The 26,442-nt window shown below is 38.1% G+C and overlaps 1 protein-coding gene across 1 annotated transcript in view; it reads left to right on the top strand.

Annotated features, from left to right (window-relative positions):
• The window catches only part of SPEN (spen family transcriptional repressor), a 90,437-nt gene that overhangs the window by 38,788 nt on the left and 25,207 nt on the right, over positions 1–26,442 (top strand). Inside the window, exons 4-5 of the mRNA XM_010850238.1 lie at positions 21,816–21,976; positions 23,514–23,714. Coding sequence (XP_010848540.1) covers positions 21,816–21,976; positions 23,514–23,714 — 362 coding nt within the window. The remainder of the gene's footprint in view (positions 1–21,815; positions 21,977–23,513; positions 23,715–26,442) is intronic.

The raw sequence follows: 26,442 nt of genomic DNA, 5'->3' as shown, positions 1-26,442 counted from the left end.
TCTGTAAAGGATAGTTTTGTGATTTCCTCTCTTGAGAAAATGGGAAGAGCACCCTTTGATAATTTATTTACTTAAATTATTAGTCATTCATTAAATACTACTAGGGTTTCATACTGCTACAAATTGTATAAAGTCACTTCTGTGGGACATTTTCCTACATCTGCTTTGTAGGATAAAGGAACTTCTCTTTCCAGGTATACAAGATAGTAAGTGAAATATATTTTAAAATTAACTTTGCAAAACAGAATTGGTTTTCCTAAGAATCTGAGTCATACTCTTAAAAAAACTTCTCTTGGTTGTAGAATGGATTAAAAATATATTCAAATATATGGTGATAATAATATGTATTCTTTGAATCAGATTGGAAAATATGTAATTCAAGTAAAATAAGATTGGACTTTTTAAAATCTTTTATTTATTTTTTTTAAATTGTGTTTATTCTTGGCTGCCCTGGGTCTGTGTTGTGCACTGGCTTTCTCTAGTTGTGGTACACAGATTTCTCATTGCGGTGCTTCTCTTGTTGCGGAGCATGGGCTCTAGGCTGTGCGGGCTGTAGTTGTGGTGCACGGGCTTGGTTGCTCCACGGCATATGAAATCTTAGTTCCTGGACCAGGGATCAAACCTGAATTCCGTATATTGGCAGGCAGATTCCCAACCACTAGACCACCAGGGAGGTCCAGAGGACATTTTAGAATTTGACTTGGTTAATAACCTTTTGAGTTTTTCTTAATCCCATTAAATTAGAAAAAAGAAAAATTGTTTTAAACTTGTGTGAATTGCTGGTACAATCCCAAATAAAGGATGGTGTTTTTTTTTTTTTTAAACTTATCAACAAAGATAGTTTTTAAATTTTAAAGTGATAGGTACCCAAGAACTAAGTTCTACTTTGTCTGTTTATTCCTCTGTACTCTTGAAGTGGAAATGTATGTTTTCAGGGATCAGTCTGCTCACTTACTAGAGCTGTCTGGAATTAAAATGAGAACTTACGTGACTTTAACAAAATAACACTTTTCCGTTAGTTTTTCTTAATGATTTTTGTGTATACTGTAACAATTATTAATTTATTTGAGAGAATATTTATTTCTGTATTTATGGCTGTGCTAGGCCTTCATTGCTGTTCTCGGGCTTTCTATAGTTGTAACGAGTTGGGACTACTCTCTAGTTGCAGTGGCTTATGTTGTTGCACAGCGTGGACTCTAGGGCTCTCGGCTTCAGTAGCTGCTACTTGAGGGCTCTAGAGCGTGGGCTCAGTAGTTGTGGCACGTGGGGCTTAGTTGGCCCTGCAGCATGTGGAATCTTCCTGGACTAAGGACTGAACCCCTGTGTCCCCTGCATTAGCAGTCAGATTCCTAACCACTGGACCATCAGTAACAATTATTTTAAAATGTGCTAAACCTCTGAAGTGTTACCTCTCGTAAATGGCGTTTCTTTTAAGTACTGTAATGGCTTTAACATGTTCTTGTTGTTCAGTCGCTCAGTCATGTCAAACTCTTCGCGGCCCCATGGACTGCAGCACGCCAGGCTTCCCTGCCCTTCACCATCTCCCAGAGCTTGCTCAGACTCATGTCCATTGAGTCGGTGATGCCATCCAGCCATCTCGTCCATCCAGCCATCTCATCCTCTGTCGGCCCCTTCTCCTCCTGCCTTCAGTCTTTCCCAGAATCAGGGTCTTTTCTAAGGCTTTAACATGGCCTCTTGTTTAAGGATGATGTGCTTGTTTATTGGGGAGCTTTCTGGTTCTAGAACTCAGTTGTGCATTACTGTATACTCTAGCCACATGTGGCTGTTTGTGCACCAGTACTGATCCACGCTGTAACACGATGAACCTAAAAAAAATGCTTAGTGGCAGAAGATGGTAGGAAAGACCACATATTATATGATTCTCTTTATGTAAAATGTCCAGAATAGGTAATTACAGAGGCAGGAAGTAGATTAGATTAATGGTTACCTTGGGCTGAGGATGGAAGATAATGGGGTGTGCTGCTAATAGGTATGCGTTTTTTTTTTTTTCTTGAACAATGCAAATGTACCAAAGTTACATTATGGTGATGATTGTATAATTGTATAAATATACTAAAACCTATTAATCGTATACTTTTAAATAGGTCGGTTTTATGGTATGAAATTATATCTCAGTGGAACTATTTTTAAAAAATACAAAATTTTGAAGATACAGCAAAACAAAGTTACTAGTTTTTTTTTTTTTAAGTTACTAGTTTTTATGTTGACTGCATGTTGAAATGACATTTTGAGTGTATTACATTAAATAAGATACATTATTAAATTTCACCTGTTCTTACTTTTTAAGGTGTGGCTACTTTAAATTACATTTTTGTCTTCTATTAAATTTCTGTTGGACAGCACAGTTTTAGAAATTAACTCTTATCAAGATGGAATGTCATGGAGTAATTTGTGCATTCATATTTAGTGCTTTTCATTTTTTTTTTTTTAGAGAGAATAGCACCCATTATTTTTAAGTCCCAAGACTTAAAATATAGTCTTTGCTGAGTCTGTCTTTTTCAAATTTAGGATTGATCAGCCTAAAATATTAAAATGCATGTTGATTTCCAAAGTGGCCAAGGGAATGTCTCAGTTGTTGAAAACCTTTAATGTGTAAGTCTCCAATAAATTAACCTTCTAAGAAGAAAATTATGTCATCTTAACTGAGTGATATTTTCTAATTAAAAAGAAAAACACAACAGCACCTCAACCCCTTAATCTGAAGGTAATTTTTAAATGATGGCTAATACTTTTGATAAAGGTTTAAAGTGTGTTTAAAATACATGGAATTCTGGTGTTAAAATTAGAATAAGACACACACATTTAATAGATACTTGTCTTGTTTCTAGATGCGATTTATGTAACCAAAACTGGGGAGTTCTGTGACTCTCTGAGTGTTGTTTTTGATCCTGGGGAGGGGCACACTCCTCTCCTGAATGTGCTGTGTCATGGCAGTTGGATCCATTTGGAGTGCCGCTTTTGTTTGTTTCCATTGGAAGAAATCGCAGAGGAGTTGTTTAAGAGGAAGGACTTGAGGCTGGGGTTTTTTAGTGAGTAATGTGAAGTCATTTATAAATAAACACATGCATCAAACAGTGGGTGGCTTTAGGCTTCCTAGTGGGGAGTTAGGTGCCCTGGTAACCTCTTGAGTATGGAGCTACCTTAATAAAAAGTTTAGAAGTGGAAAATAGCAAGCCTCTTTTTAAAAATCTGGATAGGAAAGAGTTGCAATTAGCTCCAAAGTTAAATTGGAGAAAGGCAAAACCCAAAGTTCAAGTTTACTTGTGGGTTTGGTAAAGACTACAGCATTTGTACATAACCATTTGGGAATTTAAAAACAACAACAGCAAAATGGCTTCGCTTGATCCATATGCTTTCTTGGTTTATGCCTTTTAAACCAGTTAGTTGTTCATACAAGAAATAGATCTAGTTTTACACTGTGTGTAGTTGAGGAAGTAAATCCCACTGTAATAATTAGCAGTTTAGATTTCTCCTCAGTTTGTCCCTTGAATGATACATCCATCCCATGGATGTTCTGAGGGCTTTGCTGCCTCACAGAACGATGTCTTGTTCCTTAGGCACATGTGTTCTATCTGCCTGTCACTTCTAGGATGCCTTCATGTTTGGTGCTCTTTGCTTTGAGTTACCTGTGTATCAGGTTTTGTGAGTTTTAAGGTTTTGTGAGTCTTACATTGCCAAAAATGTAATGACACTGCAGGCTGAGGCTTTTTGGAATTTAAGCTAAAGGTACTTTTGACCCTAGAGGAAAGGCTACAGTGGGAATATATACGTAAGTAATTTTCCCACTTTATCTGCTACAAATTTTTTTTCCGCTATGAATCTGTCCAGGCAGAATCTGATCACATACCTGCCCCACCCCCAAATCTGTTTAAAAAAAAAATAATAAGCTGCATTTTGTGACTAGTTTTCTGCTACCCCATCATCTTAAAATTAACTTGGAAGTTTTTTAGAGCCCCATGAAGCCCATCAGCAAATATGCCACGCAGTTCTTAGTAATAGATTTATAAGAGCTTAGCCACTTTCCAATTTTTTTCCAATAGCCAATTTTTGCTATTGTTATTAGAACCCTAAGATTTGAAACCACCAACCTATAGTTTCTTAAAAATATGTATTCAGTATTTATTTATTTGGCTGTATTGGGTCTCAGTTGTGGCATGAGGGATCCTTTTGTTGTTGTGGCACATGTACTCTCTAGTTGTGGTGTGAGGGCTTAGTTGCTCATGGACTCTCTTGTGGTGCGAGGGCATGTGGGATCTTAGTTCCCCAACCAGAGATTGAACCTGTGTCTTCTGGATTGCAAAATGGATTCTTAATCACTAGACCACCAGGTCCTCCAAATATGTTTTTAATGCCTAAACTTGTAAGCCTTCAATTTTTAAAAAATTGTGGTAAAATATATATAGCACAAAATTACCGTTTTTAACTGTTTTCAAGTGTACAGTTCAGAGGCATTGAGTATATTTACTTTGTTGTACAACTACCACCACCAGTCATCTCCAGAACTTTTTCATCTTCCCAAACTGGAACTCTGTAACCATTAGACAATAATGGTTTCTCTTCCCTAGTCCCATTCTTCTCTCCCCTAGTCCCTGGTAACCACCATTCTAGTTTTTGTCTCTATGAGTCTGACTGTTCTAGGTAACTCATAAAAATGGAATAATACGGTATTTGTCCTTTTATGTCTGGCTTATTTCACTTAGTACAATGTTTTAGAGATTCATCTATGTTGTAGCAAATGTCAGAATTGTCTTCCTTTTTAAGACTGAATAATATTCCTGTAGGCTTTTGGGGAAGAAAGCTTTACTTATCTAGCTGTTGTTCTATAGATTAACTATTTCCATATTCCTTGTATTTAATTCTACTAAAAAATAGTATCAGTAACAAGCTTAAAACATTAACTTGCAGCTGTAATTGCACCCAGAAGAGTTACTTGTACTTAATTTTTTTGTTACCAAGCTACGCATATGCTACACATAGCATATTTAAGCTCAATTTTAAATAGTATTTTCCACCAAAATAAGGTGCTTTTTAAAAAATTGTCCTTAATAATTTTGTTTTTTCCTTCATTTATGTAAACTATTGGAGTTTAGAATAGGGAGATAAATAAAATCAATTATTTTAATACTGCAGTTGAATTTACCACTACTTTAGTGACCATGAACTCTACACCTGTTTAATCTTACCTACGTATAAGGCAGAGAAAGTACCTAAGGTTTAAGCATGCTTGATATTTACAAATGCTCATAGGTAAAGGCTAGGTGGAAACTAAAACCCAGAAAAGTTAATTTTTGAAGTGTAGATTTTCTATTTTACTTAGAAATCCTTAGAAAATAAATTATTTATTTTTTATATTAGTAGAAACTAATTGCAGTGTAAAGAAAAATTATTGCTGGTGGATTATGGCTCTCTTTCTGCTTCTAGCTGTGTCTGTTGAGGTAAAGGTTACACATAGGCATATGCACGTGCGTGTGCACACACACACACACACACACCCATGGAGTATTACTCAGCCGGCAAGCAACACAGTCAGACCTCGAGATTACTATACTAAGTGAAGTAAGTCAGAAAGAGAAAGACAGTATCTTTTATCACTTATGTGTAGAATCTAAAAAGATGATATAAGTGAATTTATTTATAAAACAGAAATAGACTCAAAGACATAGAAAACAAACATATAGCTACCAAACGGGGGAGGGATAAATAAAGAGTTTGGGATTAACAAATAAATACTACTGTATATAAAATAGATAAACGGTAAGGACCTACTGTATAGCACAGGGAACTATATTCAATATCTTGTAATAACCTACAGGGGAAAAGAATCTGAAAAAGAGAATATAAATAACTGAATTATTTTGCTGTCCACCTAAAACTAACAAACATTGTAAATCAATTATACTTCAATTAGGAAAAAACAGATAAATGTTGAAAGAAAAGGAGACAAAACTTCTATTGTCGGTTTCACTATTTAAGTTAATCATCATATTTTTAAAATCAGATCTTTTCCCATTAGAAGTCTTTGTGGTTTCTAATGATAGAAGAAATATGTGGACCAAAACAAAATTGACATTAAAATATTGGTTCCATAATTTAAAAATGCATTTTCACTCATTAATATATTAACACGGTCTTTCTCAATAAGTATCCTAAATACCAAGAATTTAACTTTTCATTGACTTTTGGTCTAAAGAGTTTAATTTATAATTTATATAGTCAAGACCTAAAATGCTTTCCCTATTTCTTTCCAGATAGTTGTGGGAATCACCAGTTAGAGCTGACTCATTTCTCTGAAATTATTTCTGGGGCACCTTTACTTTGATGAGCCAGGTTGTGGGGCCTCGATTCAGCAGAGCCTTATATAAGCCAGGTTGTGAGGCCTCGATTCAGCAGAGCCTTATATAAGCCAGGTTGTGGGGCCTCGATTCAGCAGAGCCTTACTGACAAAACCCAGCACGTAGCTTGTTACATTGACTGGTTTGGAATCTCTCCATTTGTTTCTAAGGAACAAAGAGAAGTACAGTTCATTTTGTATTTTACTTCTTAGGTTTTGTGTGTCTGTGTTCAGTTCATTCGCTCACTGTGTCTGACTTTTTGCCACCCCATGGACTGCAGCATGCCAGGCTTCCCTGTCCATCACCAATTCCTAGAGCTTGCTCAAACTCATGTCCATTGAGTTGGTGAGGCCATCCAACCATCTCGTCCTCTGTCCCCTTCTGCTTTCAGTCTTGTCCAGCATCAGGGTCTTTTCCAATGAGTCGGCTCTTTGTATCAGGTGGTCAAAGTATTGGAGCTTCAGCTTCAGCATCAGTCCTTCCAATGAATATTCATATTCAGGACTGATTTCCTTTAGGATTAACTGATTTGATCTTGCATTCCAAGGGACTCTCAAGAGTCTTCTCCAACACCACAGTTCAAAGCATCAATTCTTCAGCGCTCAGCTTTCTTTATGGTCCAGTTCTCACATCCATACATGACTACTGGAAAAACCACCCCTTTGACTGGACGGACCTTTGTTGGCAAAGTAATGTCTCTGTTTATTTAATATGCTGTCTAGATTGGTCATAGCTTTTCTTCTAAGGAGCAAGCGTCTTTTAATTTCATGACTGCAGTCACCATCTGCAGTGATTTTGGAGCCCCCCAAAATAAAATCTCTCACTGTTTCCATTGTTTCCACATCTGTTTGCCATGAAGTGATGGGACTGGATGCCATGAACTTCATTTTTTGAATGTTGAGTTTTAAGCCAACTTTTTCACTCTCCACTTTCACCTTCATCAAGAGGCTCTTTAGTTCCTCTTTGCTTTCTGCCATAAGGAGGTGTCATCTGCATATCTGAGGTTATTGATATTTCTCCTAGCAATCTTTATTCCAGCTTGTGCTTCTTCTAACCCAGCATTTCTCATGATGTACTCTGCATATAAGTTAAATAAGCAGGGTGACAATATACACCCTTGATGTGCTCCTTTCCCAATTCTGAACCAGTCCCTTGTTCCTTGTCTGGTTCTAACTGTTGCTTCTTGACCTCCATACAGATTTCTTAGGAGGCAGGTCAGGTGGCCCAGTGTATGTATATAGATAACATGAAATTTACCATTTTAACCATATAAGTATACACTTTAGTGACATTAGTACATTACCTTGTTGTGCAGCAATCACCACTGCTCATCTCCAGAACCCTTTCATCTTTCCGTTATACAAGAACTCTTCATTCTCTTCTTCCCCAGCCCCAGGCAGTGCCATCATTCCTTCTGTCTTTATAAATTTGACTGCTTGTTACTTCATAAAAATTGAGCCATACAATATTCACCCTTTGGTAAATAGCTTATATCATTTAGCATAATATCCTCAGAGTTCATCCAAGTTTTCGCATATGCCTGAATTTTCTTCCCTTTTAAGGCTCAATGAAATTCCATTGTATATTGATACCACATTTTGTTTATACAGTTGTCTGTCTCTGTACCCTTGGGTTACTTCTACTTTTTGGCTATTAAACATGCGATGAATGTGGGTGAACAAATATCTGTTTGACCCCTGCTTTCAGTTCTTTTGGTTATATATCCAGAAGTGGAATTGCTGAATGGTTGTGGCAATTGTAATTTTTTAAGGAACTACCATACTATTTTCCACAGTGTCTATGCCACTTCCTTTCCACCAGCAATGCGCAGGAGTTCTGGTTTCATTCCATCCCAGCCAACATAGTTATATTCTATTTTTGTATAATTGGCATTCTAATGAGTATGATGGAGAAGGAAATGGCAACCCACTCCAGTATTCTTGCCTAGAGAATCCTGTGGATGGAGGAGCCTGGTGGGCTGCTGTCCATAGGGTTGCACAGAGTTGGACATGACTGAAGTGACTTTTCATGCATGCATGCATTGGAGAAGGATATGTCAACCCACTCCAGTATTCTTGTCTGGAGAATCCCAGGGACAGAGGAGCCTGGTGGGCTGCTGTCTATGGGGTCGCAGAGAGTTGGACACGACTGAAGCGACTTAGCAGCAGCAGCAGCAATGAGTATGAAATGGTATCTTGTTTTGATTTGAATTTCTCTAACAGTCATGTTTAGCATGTTTTCATGTGCACCTTGGCCATTTGTATCCTCCTTGGAGAAATGTCTGTTCAAGTTTAAAGATACTCATTTTTGCATCTGATGGGTTGTTTTTTTGCTGTTGAATTATATTGTCATTCTTAAAGGCAGTCTTTAAAATGTCTTAAAGTTGTAAGGCAAAATACCCCCTTAAGTTCTTTATGCAGAATAGAAGTTTTATTCATTTCTCTGACCATGGTACTTTGGTGAGAAAAATATCTAGTTGTGATACTGAACTATCATCTTAAATCTCTAGGTTGAGGGTAAAGAAAGCTGTTGAGTTGAGGAACAATTTTAATGTGAATTGGAGTAGTTACCATTGACGTGAACCTGATAGAGTCGGAGTAGCTGTGCTGTGTTTTTCACCCATATATTTCACCATTTATTCAAAAACTATAAAACAGTGTTGTCTGCAAGTACTTTGATCCTGCTATTGACATGGCAAAGCACATATTATAAAAAGCTGTGTGTGGTTTCCCTTTCTGTCATGTTTTCCAAAATCAAATGACATCAGAACATTTTTGATCCTAGCTTCCTCTCAGTCAAATCTATAAAAGTTGACCTTTTTTTTTTTCCTGTAAGTTTTGAATTCAGAGATTTTTATGAAGTGATAAATACATAATTTTAAAATATTTATTCATTAATTTGGCTGCATCAAGTCTTAGTTGCAGCACATGAGGTCTTCGCTGGGGTGCACAAACTCTCTAGTTGTGGCTCTCAGCTCGGTAGTTGCAGCTCCTGAGCTCCAGAGTACTGCTGCTGCTGCTAAGTCGCTTCAGTCGTGTCCGACTCTGTGCGACCCCAGAGACGGCAGCCCACCAGGCTCCCCCGTCCCTTGGATTCTCCAGGCAAGAACACTGGAGTGGGTTGCCATTTCCTTCTCCAATGCAGGAAAGTGAAAAGTAAAAGTGAAGTCGCTCAGTCGTGTCCGACTCCTAGTGACCCCATGGACTGCAGCCTACCAGGCTCCTCCGTCCATGGGATTTTCCAGGCAAGAGTACTGGAGTGGGGTGCCATTTCCTTCTCCAAGAGTACTAGGGCTTCAATATTTGTGGCAGGCACTCAGGCTCTCTAGTTGTGGCATGTAGGTTTTGGAGTGCATGGATACATGCACTCCTATGAACACAACTACAACTCAGTAGTTGTGGCACAGCGGCTTTAGTTGCTTTGTGGCACATGGGATTTTCCCGGACCTGGGATTGAACCCGCATCTCCTGCATTGCAAGGCAGATTCTTAAGCACCAGACCACCAGAGAAGTCCCTGAAGTGATATATTAGTAATAAGGAAGAGTAGTGACTTTAAGGACCCCACATTTGAATTGCAGCTTAAAATTAGCACATTGGATTTGCAAACGAAAGGAAAGCAGTCAAGGAAATAATGTAGGCTGGATTTTCTCAACCTTGGTACTATTCATATTTGAGGCCAGATAATTCTTTGTTGTGGGGACTGTCTTATGCATTGTAGGATATTAGTAGTATCCCTGGCCTCTGCTCACTAAGTGGCAGTAAGCTTCATCCCTACCCACAATTGTGACAACCAAAAATGTCCCTTGGGGGACAAAATTGTCCCAGCTGAGAGCCGCTGATGTAGGTCTTCACAGTTACAAGATTTTTGAATGAAATAGAATAATGCATCCAAAGACTCTGGACTTTGTTAGATATTTAAAGCATTGTATTGTGTGTTATAGTTGTGATTTTTCTTTCATCACATTCCCTGGTGGCTCAGACGATAAAGCATCTGTCTACAATGCAGAAGACCTGGGTTCGATCCCTGGGTGGGGAAGATCTCCTGGAGAAGGAAATGGCAACCCACTCCAGTATTCTTGTCTGGAAAATCCCATGGACAGAGGAGCCCAGTAGGCTACAGTCCATGGGGTCGCAAAGAGTTGGACACAACCAAGTGACTTCATGTTCACTTACACTTTTCTTTCATCCCAGAAAATGTCTGTTTAAAAAATCTTCTACAAAGTTGTAGATGACGGGATCCATGAAGTGTTTTTGTTTTTACAGTTACCAGTGATTTTTCCGTCAGGTTAATAATATGTGTCGAAGTCCTAGAATCTTGGCTTAGAACAGCCATTGTTTTTCTTGAATAACTAATGAAACATTAAAGAAGAAAGACATACTTTGCAGTTTCCAACAAAGTCATATTTTATCAGAAATTTTCATTTCAGTCTTAGATACTGAATGTAGGTAATTACCTTCATTTTATTGAGCTTGGTGTACTTTCTTAGGCATCAATTTCAGTTGCTTGCATAATTCAAGTCAATAATTTCTTGGAGGCACACATCCATTATACATTGGGCACCATGGCTAGACTCTGTTTACAAAGATGAATCCAGTCTTAGACTTTTAAGAGTCCAGTAAATGAGTGGTTATAATACTGAGTGAAGAGGTTTGAGACAGACATTGTAGTAAAAGAGGTTTAGAAATACACAACTAAGAAACTAACGAATGCTTATGGGGTGGGGTGAGGTTGTCAAGAACAGCTGCAGAGCAGGAGGTTAACTTTGGATCTCACTAATCCTTGAAGGCCAATCAGGGAAGTACAGAAAGGTGTCCTCAGAAGGAGCAGGTATGCACAAGAGCGCTCATACTGCTGTGTGCAGGCAGAGCGCTAAGCAGTCATCACTAACTCATTAAATCCTCACCACAGCCTCTCATACGTGGTAGGCATTATGACCATTTACATGCAATAAAATGAAAGATTAGAGAGGAAGTAATTTAACTAAGGACTTACATCTGATAAGAAAAAAGGGAGGTACCCATGATTAGAACCTGGTATACTCTTTTGTTTTTTGTTTTGGCTGCACTGTGAGGCGTGTGGGATTTTATTTCCCCACCAGGGACAGAACCTGTGGACGCGCAGGGTCCTAACCACTGGATCATCAGCGAAGTCCCTAAACTGGTGTACTGTTACGTGGGTAGATCATTGTTGTTATTTAATCGCATAGTTAGATGTATCTGACTCTTTTGTGACCCTATGGGCTGTAGCCCACCAAGCTCCTCTGTCCATGGGATAGATCATTAGTGGGTGGGATACACTGTGACAAGAGAGTGAGAATGAGCAACTAGGCAGTTAGTTTGGGGCCAAGTTGTAAAGGGTCCCCTCTCCCATGTTGAACAATATGGAGATGTCAGAGCTGGAAGATTTGGAGGGAGGTGGAGAGTCAGAATCCTAGAGTTAGCAGGACCTTTGAAGGGCTCATAACCCACTAGGGAAATTAAAGTTTAGAGAGGCAAAATGACGTACCTTGCCAGACTGAACAGTTGAGTATTTCCTTCCTGATTTTCTTATAAAACCAAAAAACCACAGACTTAATTCGGCAATTCAGGTTGTATCAGAAGTGGTGGAGTGTAAAATGGAATTAGGATCACATCAGACCATCTACTGAGCTAGTGGGGTTTTTGTTTTTAGTCTTGTTTAAACTTTCTGGTGGGCTCAGGACCCTTTTATTTTTTTTAAATTACTGAGCTTTTGTTTATTTTGTACTGTCTCTTGACATTTTGCCATATTAGAAATTTAAACTTTAATTTGAAATTTTATTGATTTCATTTGTCATAACTTTTTTCTTTCCTTTTAAATTTTAATATTTTATTTGAGCAAAAATCTAACTGAATTGGGCACTGCCAAACTGGAAGTGGTTAGGAGTGCTCCATCAACAGGAGCTGGAGTGAAAGATTTTTATGGAGAAAAGCAAAGCAGAAAAATTATTTGATCAGTTATAGCTTTAGTATTTGCCTTATTTGGAAAAGCCTGACTGGCTGTTGGTTCTTGGTTATCCTTAGGTTTGATTTCCTAATCTTGAGGCGTTTGCAGGCTTAGGTTTGGTTTACTTATGTAAGGCTGTAAATTATTAGAGCCACCTCAGTCTAATGGTCTCCTTGCTTAATTAACACCCTCCCCCACTTTTGGCCCTCTTCTCATATAGGAGAGTTTAACCAAAAATTTGGTGTAAGCACCACTCTTGGTCACCATCAGGTTGTTGTTTTTGTCTGGGTGTGAAACTCATAGGTTATGAGTCTGGTCTGTGAAAGAATTGTTTTTGCTGTTCATTTTATTTGTATTGCTGATGACTACAAACATGAATTTAAGACCCTTGAGAGATTACAGCCCACCAGGGAGAGTATAATGATGACTGTCAGTTGGATAATACCAAGAGAGTAGAATGCTCCTTAAGGCTCCCTGGGAACCAGCCAAGTTGGTATCTAATAAAGCAAAGAATGTACCCAAAGGGGCATTAACCTGTCTTAAGTCAAGTGGCTTCTTTGTTAATTTCCTGTGTTTCCTCCAGGATCAGAGGGATTGATCCAGGTATAGCAGGAGGTATTTGCTGTGGCATAAACTTATGGCTTGTTTTGCCAGTAATTGAAAGCAATTCTGTTATCCAAACCACCTTAGCAAGAAATTCTAGGGACTTTTGTTGTGCGACTATGGCCTTAGTGGTAGATTTAGTGGCAGTTGCCAGAGTTAAGGACATTGTGTTCCTGTGCTTTAAGGACCATTGTCTCCCTGTGCATAAAAAGCTAGTGGCGCAAAGACAAACCGAATAGTTTCATATTGGAGACAAAGATCTTCATCCATGATCTTGGGAGAACCATCTACCTCAACTTCTCTGCTTCTGGGGAGGAAGCTCCATAGTCAGTTTTAATTTTAGCTCTCTAGCTGGGTGACATAACTATCTTTTAAAACAAAAAAGAGTGAGATGAGTGGCATCTCAGCAGATAGCTAGATTCTTATAACTACTTCTGTATTCAAATTGTGATTATAAAGTTTTTATATGGAAAAGTGTGAACTATATGAAGAAAATGTGGCCTCACACAGATACATAATTGAAATAGGGAGGACCTCAGACACCCTCAAAAGGGCCTTGGAGATCCCCACAGGTCCTCACACCACATTTAGAGAACTGCTGCACTAAAAAGATAAGATTGTCTTGAAAATTTGGACTTGTGAAAAACTGAACCTAAAGGGATTATTAGCTGGTATGATGATATGTTCTGTTTAAGAAATTAGATCATTTTACCCTTTCACTTTATGGAAGCCCCAGAGACAGCAGGTACATTTTGAATTGCCCAGGCCTGATGGAAAATCTGCACTTGGCATCTTTTATCTTAAGCTTATATATTGACTGTATATAGAGAGAAAATTGTTAGTTGCGTGATAGAAGAGAAGAGAGATTGTTGGAAAGTTGTTGCTTGAGATTATGTCTGCTTTTAACAAATCAGCCTTCTTAACTGTTCTAACTGCCGAGTTTTTTAGTCACTTTCCTGGTTCCTTTAAAAAAAAATCCACTTAGGCCATACTTTTGTTTCTCAATTTGGTGAAATGCTTTTAATATTCCAGCTTAAAAAAAAACAGCATAGATGCGTATTTATCATAATCGAATGTTTACAAATACGTGTGTGTGTGTGACTGGATGTTTGTTACTCTTGTGTGTGAACAAATTTATCCCCGAGTCATCTTATAAATGGGCTTCCCAGGTGCCTCAATGGTAGAAGAATCTGCTTGCACTATAGGTGACGCAGGAGACTAGGGTTTGATACCTGGGTCAGAAAGATCCTCTGTAGGAGGACATGACAATCCACTCCAGTATTCTTGCTTGGAAAATTCCATGGACAGAGAAGCCTGGAAGACTACGGTTCATGGGATCGCAAAGAGTTGAACACACTGAGTGACTGAGCACATCTTATAAATAGACATATGCAGTATCTTGACATTTTCAGTGTTAAGAGTCAAATGCTCACTGTAGTTCTGTGTTTAAAATGGCTGTGAAAACAGTAACGGTTACTTATTTGACAACATAATTTGGTTTAAGAGAATCCTGGCATCCCATATTCTGTTTGCTTATCAAGAATTACTGTGTAACCAATCACTTGTATTTCTCCACTATGGAAAATTTCGATCAGATCCACTTCTTAGTTTTCTGAATAATTTTTCTTTCCGGGGAGGAGGGAGGGCTGTGTCACGTGACCTCCAAGACCTTAGTTCCTCGACCAAGGATAAACCCTGGGCCCACAGCAGTGAAAGTGCAGAATCCTAACCACTGGATCAGAAGGGAATTCCCCTTAGTAATCGTAATTTAAAAATTTTAAGCACATAACAAGAAATAATTCAGCCTTAATTGTCTTATGTGCTTAGGAAAAGTGTAACTAGATTTCTTTTAAATTGTAATTCTTTCAGGTTCTTTACCATTTAGAATTTTTAAGTGGTGTTGAAAATATAATACTGATCCGGTCAGGTAAATTTTTATTTGTAGTTTTTTTATCAAAGTGAAGTTGACTTACAATGTTGTGTTAGTTTCAGGTGTACAGCAATGTGATTCAGTTAAACATCAGTCAGTTCAGTAGCTCATTCGTGTCTGACTCTTTGTGACCCCATGGACTGCAGCATGTCTAGGTTTGTCATAGCTTTTCTTCCAAGGAGCAAGCATCTTTTAATTTCATGGCTGTAGTCACCATCTGCAGTGATTTTGGAACCCAAGAAAATAAAATCTCTGTTACCTTTTTTTTGTTTCTCAGATTCTTTCTCCTTAGGTATGCTCAGTTGCTCAGTCATGTCTGACTCGTTGTGATCCCATGGACTGGGGCCCACCAGTCTCCTCTGTGGGATTTCCCAGGCAAGAATACTGGAGTGAGTTTCTATTTCCTTCTCCAGGAGATCTTTCTTATTCAGGGATTGAACCTATGTCTCTTGTGTTTTCTGCATTACAAAGGGATATTTTACCCACAGAGCCATCATTGGAAGGCTTATAGGGTTATTACAAAATACTGGGGATAGTTCCCTGTGTTATATAGCAGTTGGTTATCGACTTTATATATAGTAGTGTGTATATATATTAATCCCAAACTCTTAATTTACCCTCCCTCCCACATTCTTTTTTATGGCTGAGTAACATCCCATTGTATACATACACCATATCTTATCCATTCATCTGTTGATGGACACTTAAGTTGCTTCCATATCTTGGCTTTTATAAATAATGCTTCAGTGAACATTAAGGTGCAGCATGAATCTTTTCAAATTATGGGGTTTTAAAAAATATTTATTTAGTTGGCTACATTGGGTCTTAGTTGTACACCAGAGCTTCACTGTGGCACATGGGCTTCTCTCATTGTGGCCTGTGGGCTTCTCTCTAGAAGAAGTCTAGCTGATACCCAGACTCTAGAGCACATGGGCTCTCTGGTTGTGGCAAGTGGGATCTTAGTTCCCCGACCAAGGATCGAACCCACATCCGCTGCATTGGAAGGTGGATTCTGAACCCTGGGATCACCAGGGAAGTCCCCAGGTGTGTTTTTTCCTAGGTATATTCCCAGGAGAGGGATTGCAGAATCATATGGTAGCTCTGTTTTTTAGCTTTTTATGGAACCTCCCAGCGTTCTCTGTAGTGGCTGCACCAATTTAAATACATTTCCAACAGTGTAGGAGGGTTCCTTTTTCTCCACACCCTCTCCAGCATTTATTATTTGTAGACTTTTTGATGAAATATTCTGATCAGTGTGAAGTGATACCTCATTGTAGTTTTGATTTGCATTTCTCTAATAATTAGCGATGTTGGACATCTTTTTGTGTTTCTCTTGTGGCCCAGTAAATTTAAAGCCCACTTTCTTAAAGCTATTAGTTGATGCATCTTCATTACCAATACTTTAGACAATTTAGATTGGAAAGCTTCCTATTAACTATTCTTGGCTCTTAAGAAACAACTGAAATAACTATACAGGCTTCCCTGTATAGTGTGGCTCAGCAGTACAGAATCCCCCTGAATGCAGGAGATGCAGGTTTGGTCCCTGGGTCAGGAAGATCCCCTGGAGGAGTAAATGGCAACCCACTCCAGTATTCTTGCCTGGGAAATCCCATGGACTGAGGAGCCAGGTGGTCTACAGTCCAAGAGTCCGATACAACTGAGCAACTGAGCACAAAATACTATGCATTGTAAATTTTGATGAACTCTTGTGATTTTTCAGTTTTAACAAGATTCTGAAAATAAGAATTTTTAAAAGTTAAAATTGACACAAAAATTCTGAGCATTTGGTTTTTATTTCAGTTTATAGGGCTGAAAAGTATTTGGGAACCTGCTTTGATTCAAGATCTTGAAATCCACACTACATTTAACAGATTACACTGGAAATATACATTGCAGTTTTGGGTTAGCATAATAAAATCCAAACTCAAAAGTTTTATTATCATTTCATAATTTATTTAAAAACCTTTCCTTCTTTTTAGTTATAACTCCAAATTGATCAGCAGATATTTCTGCCAGTTAAATTTTATATCTTGTTTCAGAATTGGTGTGATAGCAGGAAATTAAACAAAAATGTGATGACATTTCTATCATTGTTTTATGCCTTTAAATCATAATCATTGATTCCTCTGCATTTTTATAACATAAACTTAAACAGAACTCTGTTGGGACATTATTTTGGTACCCAAAAATTCTGCTTCTGGCCATATTTGTTTACATCTTTCCCTACTATTGCTAAGGAATTTTGGTGTATATAATGGTAGTATTGATAGTAAAGTGTTTTCCTTAATGGTGATTTTATGGTTCCTTGAAATTAAATTGATAAGTCATATACATATTTTATATTGTAGTCATCTGGTGGCCTTATGAATAATCTTGTATTGCTTGGAGTATGTAATACATGTAACAACCATTTTTTTTCCTTCTGTGCTAAAAACAGATTAATTTTGTTAACCCTTGATTTGAATGGGGCTTCCCAGGTAGCAGTAGTAGTAACGAATTCACCTGCCAGTGCAGGAGATGCAAGAGACTTGGGTTCAATCCTGGTCAGGAAGATTCCCTTGGAGAAGGGGATGGCAACCCACTCCAGTAATCTTGCCTGGAAAATTTCATGGACAGAGGGGCCTGGCGGGCTACAGTCCATGGAGTTGCAAATAGTCGGATACAACTGAGCACGCATGGGTTAATTTGAATGAGAACAGTGTCCTATTTCGGAGAAGGCAATGGCACCCCACTCCAGTACTCTTGCCCTAAAATCCCATGGATGGAGGAGCCTGGTAGGCTGCAGTCCATGGGGTCGCTAAGAGTCAGACACGACTGAGCGACTTCACTTTCACTTTTCACTTTCATGCACTGGAGAAGGAAATGGCAACCCACTCCAGTGTTCTTGCCTGGAGAATCCCAGGGATGGGGGAGCCTGGTGGGCTGCCGTCTATAGGGTTGCACAGAGTCGGACATGACTGAAGCGACTTAGCAGCAGCAGCAGGGTCCTATTTGGGCTTCCTAGTAGCTCAGCTGGTAAAGAATCCACCTGCAATGCAGGATACTCTGTTTCAGTTCCTGGGTTGGGAAGATCCCTTGGAGGAGGGACAGGCTACCCACTCCAGTCTTCTTGGGCTTCCCTGATGGCTCAGATGGTGAAGAATCTGCCTGCAATGCGGGAGACTCCCATTTGATTCCTGGGTCAGGAAGATCCCCTGGAGAAGGGCATGGCAACCCACTCGAATATTCTTGCCTGGAGAATCCTCATGGACAAAGGACCCTGGTGGGCTACAGTCCATGGGGTGTCAAAGAGTCAGACACGACTGAGTAAGCTCAGCACAGCACAGTGTCCTGTTCAGTTTGTTGACATTGTTGAGCTGCTCAGTTGTGTCCAACTCTTTGTGACCCCGTAGACTGCAGCATGCCAGGTTTCCCTGTCCTTCACTGTCTCCTTGAGTTTGCTCAAACTCGTGTCCATTGAGTTGATGATGTCATCCAACCATTTCATCTTATTCACTTGGTAATTGTAACACTACTTTTACTTTATAACTTAGAAAAAAATTATTTTTATTGATGGGAAAACTGAAGCCCAGTCATTTCTAGGAGGCCTGGTAGTGATGACTTGTGATTCTGTTTTGAGGCTTTTATCCATAGTAGTTTGTATTTTGTAACTCACATATCTCCTTTTGGCTGTTACTGGCATAGGTTTATTTCTTTATGTTTTAAACTGTAGAAAACTCTGATAACTTCATAAAATTTTTAATATTTTGCCTTATTATGTGAGAACTAAATAAAAATGCTGTGTAAGTTGTATTTTCTTAGTATATTCCACCCCCGGCCCCAACCTGAGGTATTAGAAAAGCAGTAGCAAGTTGGTCTCAGTTCTTGGAGTTGAACTTACTCATCTGACTGGTTTAGAGTTTGTTGTGGATGTGAGAGCTCTAGTCTAAGTGCAAATGACAAAAACTATTGAATTTTTCTTTTAGGGAGTGTGCCTAAGGTGGATTTACCACCTGTGCCCCACCCCCAACCCCCATCCTGAGTTGTTTGCTTAAAGGATTAAGTCTTCCACTATAAGGAGCTGAGAGTATGAAGCAAAATTTCAGAACCCTGTAAATAACAGAACCTGTATATAGCTTTTTATTTTTAGTGTATTTGGAAATGCTATAAAAGAACTTAAAGCCATAGCAGTCTTGCTCATGGAGTACTGAAATGATAATTTACTATTTCTCACATGGTTCTTGGGCATTATAAACATGTTATAATGTCTGTCTCTTATTCTGACCATGTTACCGTGTTGGTTATGTTTTCTTCTTGTCTTTCTTTTTTCCCAGAATTTATTTTTAGTTGGAGGGTAATTGCTTTACAGTTTGTGTTGGTTTCTACCATACATCAACATGCATCAGCCATAGGTACATGCACATCCCCTCCCTCCTGAGCGTCCCCCACCCCATCCCACCCCTCTAGGTTGTCACAGAGGAGCAGATGTGAGCTCCCTGTGTCATAAAGCACATTTCCACCGGCTATCTGATTTTACAGATGGCAGTGTATATGTTTCAGTGCTACTCGTTCAATTTGTCCCACCCTCTCCTTGTCCCTGTGTCTACAAGTCCATTCCCCATGTCTCTATTACTGCCCTGCAGATATGTTTATCAGTACTATCTTTCTAGATTACATATATATGCGTTAATATATGATATTTGTTTTTCACTTTCTGACTGACTTCACTCTGTATAATAGACTGTAGGTTCATCCACCTTATTAGAACTGAGTCAGAGGAGTTCCTTTTAATGGCTGAGTAATATTCCGTTGTGTACATGTACCACAATTTCTTTATCCGTTCATCTGTTGATGGACATCTATGTTGCTTCCATGTCCTAGCTATTGTATATAGTGCTATGATGACTATTGGGGTACATGTGTCTTTTTCAATTATCATTTTCTCCGGGTATATATCCAGTAGAGGAGTATTTGGATCATATGGTAGTTTTATTCCTAGTTTTTAAAGTAATCTCCATACTGTTCTCCATAGTGGCTATATCAATTTGCATTCCCACCAACAGTGCAATAGGGTTCGCTTTTCTCCACACCCTCTCCAGCATTTATTGTTTGTAGATTTTTTGATGGTGGCCTCTGACCAGTAGAGTGATACCTCATTGTAGTTTTGGTTTGCATTTCTCTAATAATGAGAAATATTGAGCATCTTTTCATGTGCCTGTTTTTTGTTGGGGTTGTTTGTTTTTCTGGTATTGGGCTAGATGAGCTGTTTGTATATTCTGGAGGTTAATCCTTTGTCAGTTGTTTCATTTGCAATTATTTTCGCCCATTCTGAGGTGAAATGTCTTTTCATTTTGTTTATTGTTTCGTTTGCTGTGTGAAAGCTTTTGAGTCTAATCAGGTCCATTTGTTTATTTTTGTTTTTATTTCCTTTACTCTCGGAGGTGGGTCAAAGGGGATATTGCTGTGATGTATGCCAAAGAGTATATTGCCTATGTTTTCCTCTAAGAGTTTTATACTTTCTGGCCATACATTTAAGTCCTTAATCCATTTTGAGTTTATTTTTATGTATGGTGCTCAGAAATGTTCTAGTTTCATTCTTTTGCATGTAGCTATTCAGTTTTTCCAGTACCACTTATTGAAGAAGCGATTTTTTCTCCATTGTATATTCATGCCTCCTTTGTCAAAGATAAGGTGGCCATAGGTGCGTGGATTTATCTCTGGGCTTTCTGTCTTGTTCCACTGGTCTATATTTCTGTTTTTGTGCCAGCACCATACTGTCTTGATGACTGTAGCTTTGTAGTATAGTTTGAAGTCAGGAAGGTTGATTCCTCCAGCTCCATTTTTCTTTCTCAAGATTGCTTTGACAAAACACAAATTGTCTTTTGTGTTTCCATACAAACTGAAATTTTTTGTTCTGTGAAAAATATCCACTAGTATTTTGATAGGGATTGAATTGGATCTGTAGATTGCTTTGGGTAGTATAGTCATTTTCACAGTATTGATTCTTTCAGTCCAAGAACATGGTATGTCTCTCCATCCATTTGTGTAATCTTTGATTTCTTTCATGAGTTTTATAGTTTTTTCCATACAGGTCTTTTGTCTCTTTAGGTAGGTTTATTCATAGATATTTTATTCTTTTTGTTGCAATGAAGATCTCCTTTTCTTTCAACTGTGATTGTCTTACACTTCAAGGTTTGCATTAAACTGAAGAGAAAAATTAAATTTCATTGACTCACATTTCCCACATTATTCACAGAGAAAAGAGCCTAACTGACAAGACTCTAGTGATTTGTATAATGTTTCTTTATTAATCCTTCAAAAATTTAAACCTGGGAAATTACTTTGAATGTCTGTTTTTTCCTAAAAGTTAATATCTATGAGGTGGTGGTAATAGTAGTAGTAACAATAATAGTAACAGCATTGCCACTTCATTTATTTCTTGCCAGTCATATTCTGAACTCTAAACCTGTGTGTTTTTTTTGTTTCTTAACCTTGTGAGACAGGTACTATTATTATTATTCCCATTTTTACAGATGTAGAAACTAAGGCTTAGCAAGAGGTTAAGTGACTTGTCCAAGGATACATGCTGTATGTCTGAGTTAGGATTTAAATAGACATCTCTGAATCCAAAACTCATATATCCACTATTTTATTAACATTACCCTTAAGTCATATGTGTTTACTAGTCTTGTTTTATTTGGAAAAAATTGTTCAGATTTTGCACAGAACAAAGCATTTGTCTTTCGGTGGCCTGTGGTGGTAAAAGATTGTTACTTTTACTTCCACATTCTTAGGCCAGTGAGTGCTGTCTTCTGCCATCTCTGAAGTAAGAGTATGAAATAGATGTGGAGAAAGTAGGGTATCCAGAAAACCCAGACCTGAAATTTAGACCTTTTGATGATTGCCACTTGTTGACTGTAAGAAGTCTTATATGTGATTCTCTGTTGGTTTTTTCACGTGTTTGTTTTTCCTTTGCCATCTGTAGCACTGATTCCAGCAGTAGTTCAAGTGATGACTCTCCAGCCCGATCGGTTCAATCTGCAGCAGTCCCAGCACCCACTTCCCAGTTGCTTTCGTCTCTGGACAAAGATGAGCCCCGTAAAAGTTTTGGGATCAAGGTTCAGAATCTTCCAGTGCGCTCTACAGGTAAAATTTTGTATTACTGTACTTTGCTCTCTGCTATTTTTGGGGAATGAGAGAGCAACTTATGTTTTCTACATTGTATAGATTTTGTTTAAATCTCTCTCTCTCTTATTCTGACTGTGTTGGTAGTATTTTCTATTTGTCTTTCAGCTTTGACTCCTTTTTCTTTTTGTGGTTCATTGATATTTAATGCCATGTAATAAAAAGCAAGTGATTATAATTTATATAATTTCTAGGTTGTTACATATATAAGATTGCATGTTACTTGTACCTAATTATATATACATATATACACATTATTATGCATATTATATGCATTTACACACATGAAGATTGTATGGTGTGTGTTATATAAAGAAAGCATGGTTCATTTTGAATAAAAATGCTTTCTGGATTAAATATTTTTATATTAGGAAAAATTTGGTAGAATGAAATTATAGAAACACTATTTTGAGTTAGATTTACAGTGGTCTGGAGTCCTATGAAGTAACTTGGGCATAATAAAATTATGCTAGGAAACCCATTTCAATATGTTAACATTTTAAATGAAGAAAGTCATGAATAATGACTGTATGTAGTTAAAAGCTCTATTGTAATTTTTATTCCGATTTTTTTTGACATTTGGTTATAATGTATTTTTATTGCTATGTCAGGCATATATTGAGTATGTAAACAACTGTTAGTAGATGGTCAGACCAACAAAGACCTAACTAAGTATGTCTTGCTAAGTGCATTTCAGTGATTACTTATTTATTAAAATAGCCTGTGAAACCTACATACCAGGTTTATGAATAGAGACTAGTGAGATACAAATGTTGATGAACTTTTGATTTAATTACTTTGTAATTTAGAAATGGACATGGGTTAAAATTGGCTTGTCTTTCTGTACAGTTTTAATTTTTATAATGGAACTAATTAACACAAGACTTCCAGATAGTATAATTCATCTCTAAAAGGCGTTAAAGTTGTTTAGCATGTTATATGCCATTTCCCACAGTTTTATCATCAGCATGATGCATGGAAAACCAGAGATATGACTTTCTTTCTCAAGTCTTTAAAGTTTTCATATGCATATATATGTATGTTTGTGAAGTTTTTATCATGAAAATTTTAAACTCACCCACAGTAGAAGAAATATTCCCTTACACCATACCAGATTTAAAAATCATCAGTGTTTTGCCACACTTGCTTTAACTGTCTCCATCTTTCTTCTTTCCTGTTCTTGTTCCCTTTTTATCCTAAAGTGAATCCCTGGTGTTGTATCATTTCACACTATCTTAAAAGATCTGTACATAAGAGTATTTTCCTGAGTAACCATGCTATATCATTCTAGCAGGTAACCAGTAATATCTTTTAAAACCCAGTTTATTTTCAGAATTGTTCAGTAATCTCTAAAATGCATCTTTAGAGTGGTTTAATTTGAAAAAGTAATGTTTTAATGCTAATTAGGTCAAAAGTCAGGTTAAAGACTCAGTAGCTTACATTTTGAGTTGTAACTGTATTAGAAAAATGAGCAACTTGTTTTTGTTTGATGGTTTAGATACAAGCCTTAAAGATGGCCTTTTCCATGAATTTAAGAAATTTGGAAAGGTGACTTCAGTGCAGATACATGGAGCTTCAGAAGAGAGATATGGTCTGGTATTCTTTCGGCAGCAAGAGGACCAAGAAAAAGCGTTGACTGCATCAAAAGGAAAACTTTTCTTTGGCATGCAGATTGAAGTAACAGCATGGATAGGGCCGGGTAAGAGACAGAGACAGCTCTCTTAACACACTTTCAGTGTCTTCTGTTTTAAAGAGCTGTTTATTAAGTTGTTGCTCAACTTAATAAAATAGATTGTTTTGGTTCAGAAGGCGTGAAGATTGTTTTTGTAAAAGGCAGTTTAGGCCCTTGTTGAATCCCACCTCCCCCAAAGGATTGAATTGATTGAGATAAGGTGGTAGTTCCTAGGAGAATGACAACAGAATTAGAAAACAGACTACATCAATTTGAGGGACTAGTTAGACCAGTTTTGTTTCCATTATGCTCTGCACAAATTGGTCCTGTTATTCCAGTTTCCATGACCTTGAAAGATAATGACAGATGGAGTGTATGCAGCCCATGGAAAATTTCAAGGGGACGTTATATTGCTCGAACCTACCTGTAAGACTTGTCTATTCTAAAGCAGGAAGTCTTGTCAGACGTGACGTGGGTCAGTGTTCTTCCTGTTTCAGAACCACCTGCAGTGCTTGTTTATAATGCAAATCTTTGATCCTACCCTCGCTTACTGGTTTAGAATTTGCATGCTCAAGTTTTTAAAACTCCTGATTTACTTGTGAGTAAATCTATAGAGGAATGAGCAGAAATGTTAACTTTATGCATTCGCATAATGTATGCGTGGGACAGTTGAACTTTAAGAGTGAGACTTTGAGTGGAATTTATAGGATAAACATAGCCCATTTTCTTGGAATATTCATTTTATTTGACAACTAAGAGGAAAAAAATAGAATTTCTCTGATAAGAATGTGTGTTATTTGTATATTAAAACAGGCACAGAGTTTTTAGAATGAAGACTATAAAATATGCTTAATTTTGTGGTAAAACACAGGAATTCAAAGGAATATAATCTTTTCAAAGGAATTGTTAATAGAAGTTATTCCTTCCCATTCATTTCCTCCTCTGGAGTTTGAGATGTACTGCCTTAACTTACACTTGGGCTAAGGGCAGTTCAGGAGTTCTTATTTAACACATTTTAAACAGTCAGAACTGACTTTGAGGAATAATATTTAGAATGTTATATAATCTGTACAAGTTTTTAGAGCCATATGTACATATGTAATTTTTAATTAGTGAGGATCTAACTCAGGGGCATTATCAATAAGTGACCTTCTAATCTCCAAGTAGTGGGCTTAGCTTGAGATTTTTAGTGAAAAAAACAAAAAACAAAAAAACATTTGGGGGTCTTTCCTGGAAGCCCAGTGGTTAAAACTTTGTGCTTCCAGTGCAGGGGTCTCAGGTCCCATCCCTGGTCGGGAAACTAAGATCCCACATACTGCACAGCATGACCAGAAGATTAAAAAAAAAAAATCATTTTACCTAGTTAGTTAACACCCAGGATGTTAACTGGGCTTTAACCACCAGCCACTGAAGATGTTGAGATGTTTTTTTAAGCTTCCCTGGTGTCTCAGAAGGTTAAAAATCTGCCTGCGATGCAGGAGACCTGGATTTGATCCTGGGTCAGGGAGATCCCCTGGAGAAGGGTATAGCAACCCATTCCAGTATTCTTGCTTGGAAAATCCCTTGGAAAGAGAATCCTGGTGGGCTACAGTCTGTGGGATCACAAGGAGTCAGACAGTACCGAACCACTAACACTTTTACTTTTCTTTCATTGAACATGTAGAGAAGTTGGACTGGTTCAAGCATAGGAAAGTCAAAGGTACTTTTCCCAAATGGGACAGCATTGAAAGACCAGTTGAATGGGTTATTTGAAAGCTGTGTAAGGACATTGGGTTGGAATTAGCTGTTGGATGGTTGTCATAAATGTTTAATATTGAAATGTATGGAGCTGATTGCTTCCTTAGGTCAGAGACCTCTTGGAATTAAAAATATCCAAGTCCAGGAAACCTAACTTTGCCAACAGACCTCTGGTGGCTTCAAACATTGTGCTTTTTTACTCCTCTGCTGTGCAACATCACAATCCCCTCAACATTTCAGTGATAAGTAGGCAATAAGAGTTAAAACTGGTCATGAAGGCTGAAAGACACACTCTGAAATTTTTACTGAGCTGTTTGGTGGAATTGAAGTCATTGTAGATTTGAATGGTTGCAAATCATGCTTTATCATTCTGATTCTGCCTTTTTTTTTTTTTTTTTGACTGCACTACGAGGCTTGGGAGATCTTAGTTCTCCTGATCAGGGGTTGAATCTGGACCACAGCAGTGAAAGCCTAGAATCCTGACCACTAGGCCACCAGGCCAAGGGAACTCCCCTGATTGCCTTTTAAAGTACAAATCTCAAGATGTGTCTGAATTATTTTTTTCTCCTTTTAAATGAAATATTTCTAAGTATGTACTCTCCTAGATAATTTTAAGAAGACCTTGTTGAGTTTAAAATGAGACATCAGATCAGATCAGTCGCTCAGTCGTGTCCGACTCTTTGCGACCCCATGAATCGCAGCACACCAGGCCTCCCGTCCATCACCAACTCCCGGAGTTCACTGAGACTCATGTCCATCGAGTCAGTGATGCCATCCAGCCATCTCATCCTCTGTCATCCCCTTCTCTTCCTGCCCCCAATCCCTCCCAGCATCAGAGTCTTTTCCAATGAGTCAGCTCTTCACATGAGGTGGCCAAAGTACTGGAGTTTCAGCTTCAGCATCATTCCTTCCAAAGAAATCCCAGGGCTGATCTCCTTCAGAATGGACTGGGTGGATCTCCTTGCAGTCCAAGGGACTCTCAAGAGTTTTCTCCAACACCACAGTTCAAAGCATCAAT

This window comes from Bison bison, unplaced genomic scaffold (genome assembly GCF_000754665.1).
Source record: "Bison bison bison isolate TAMUID 2011002044 unplaced genomic scaffold, Bison_UMD1.0 scf7180017864289, whole genome shotgun sequence".
In the NCBI taxonomy this organism is placed as follows: Eukaryota; Metazoa; Chordata; class Mammalia; order Artiodactyla; family Bovidae; genus Bison; species Bison bison.
Note: the sequence above shows the minus strand (reverse complement) of the source record. Positions and strands in the feature narration are given on the sequence as shown.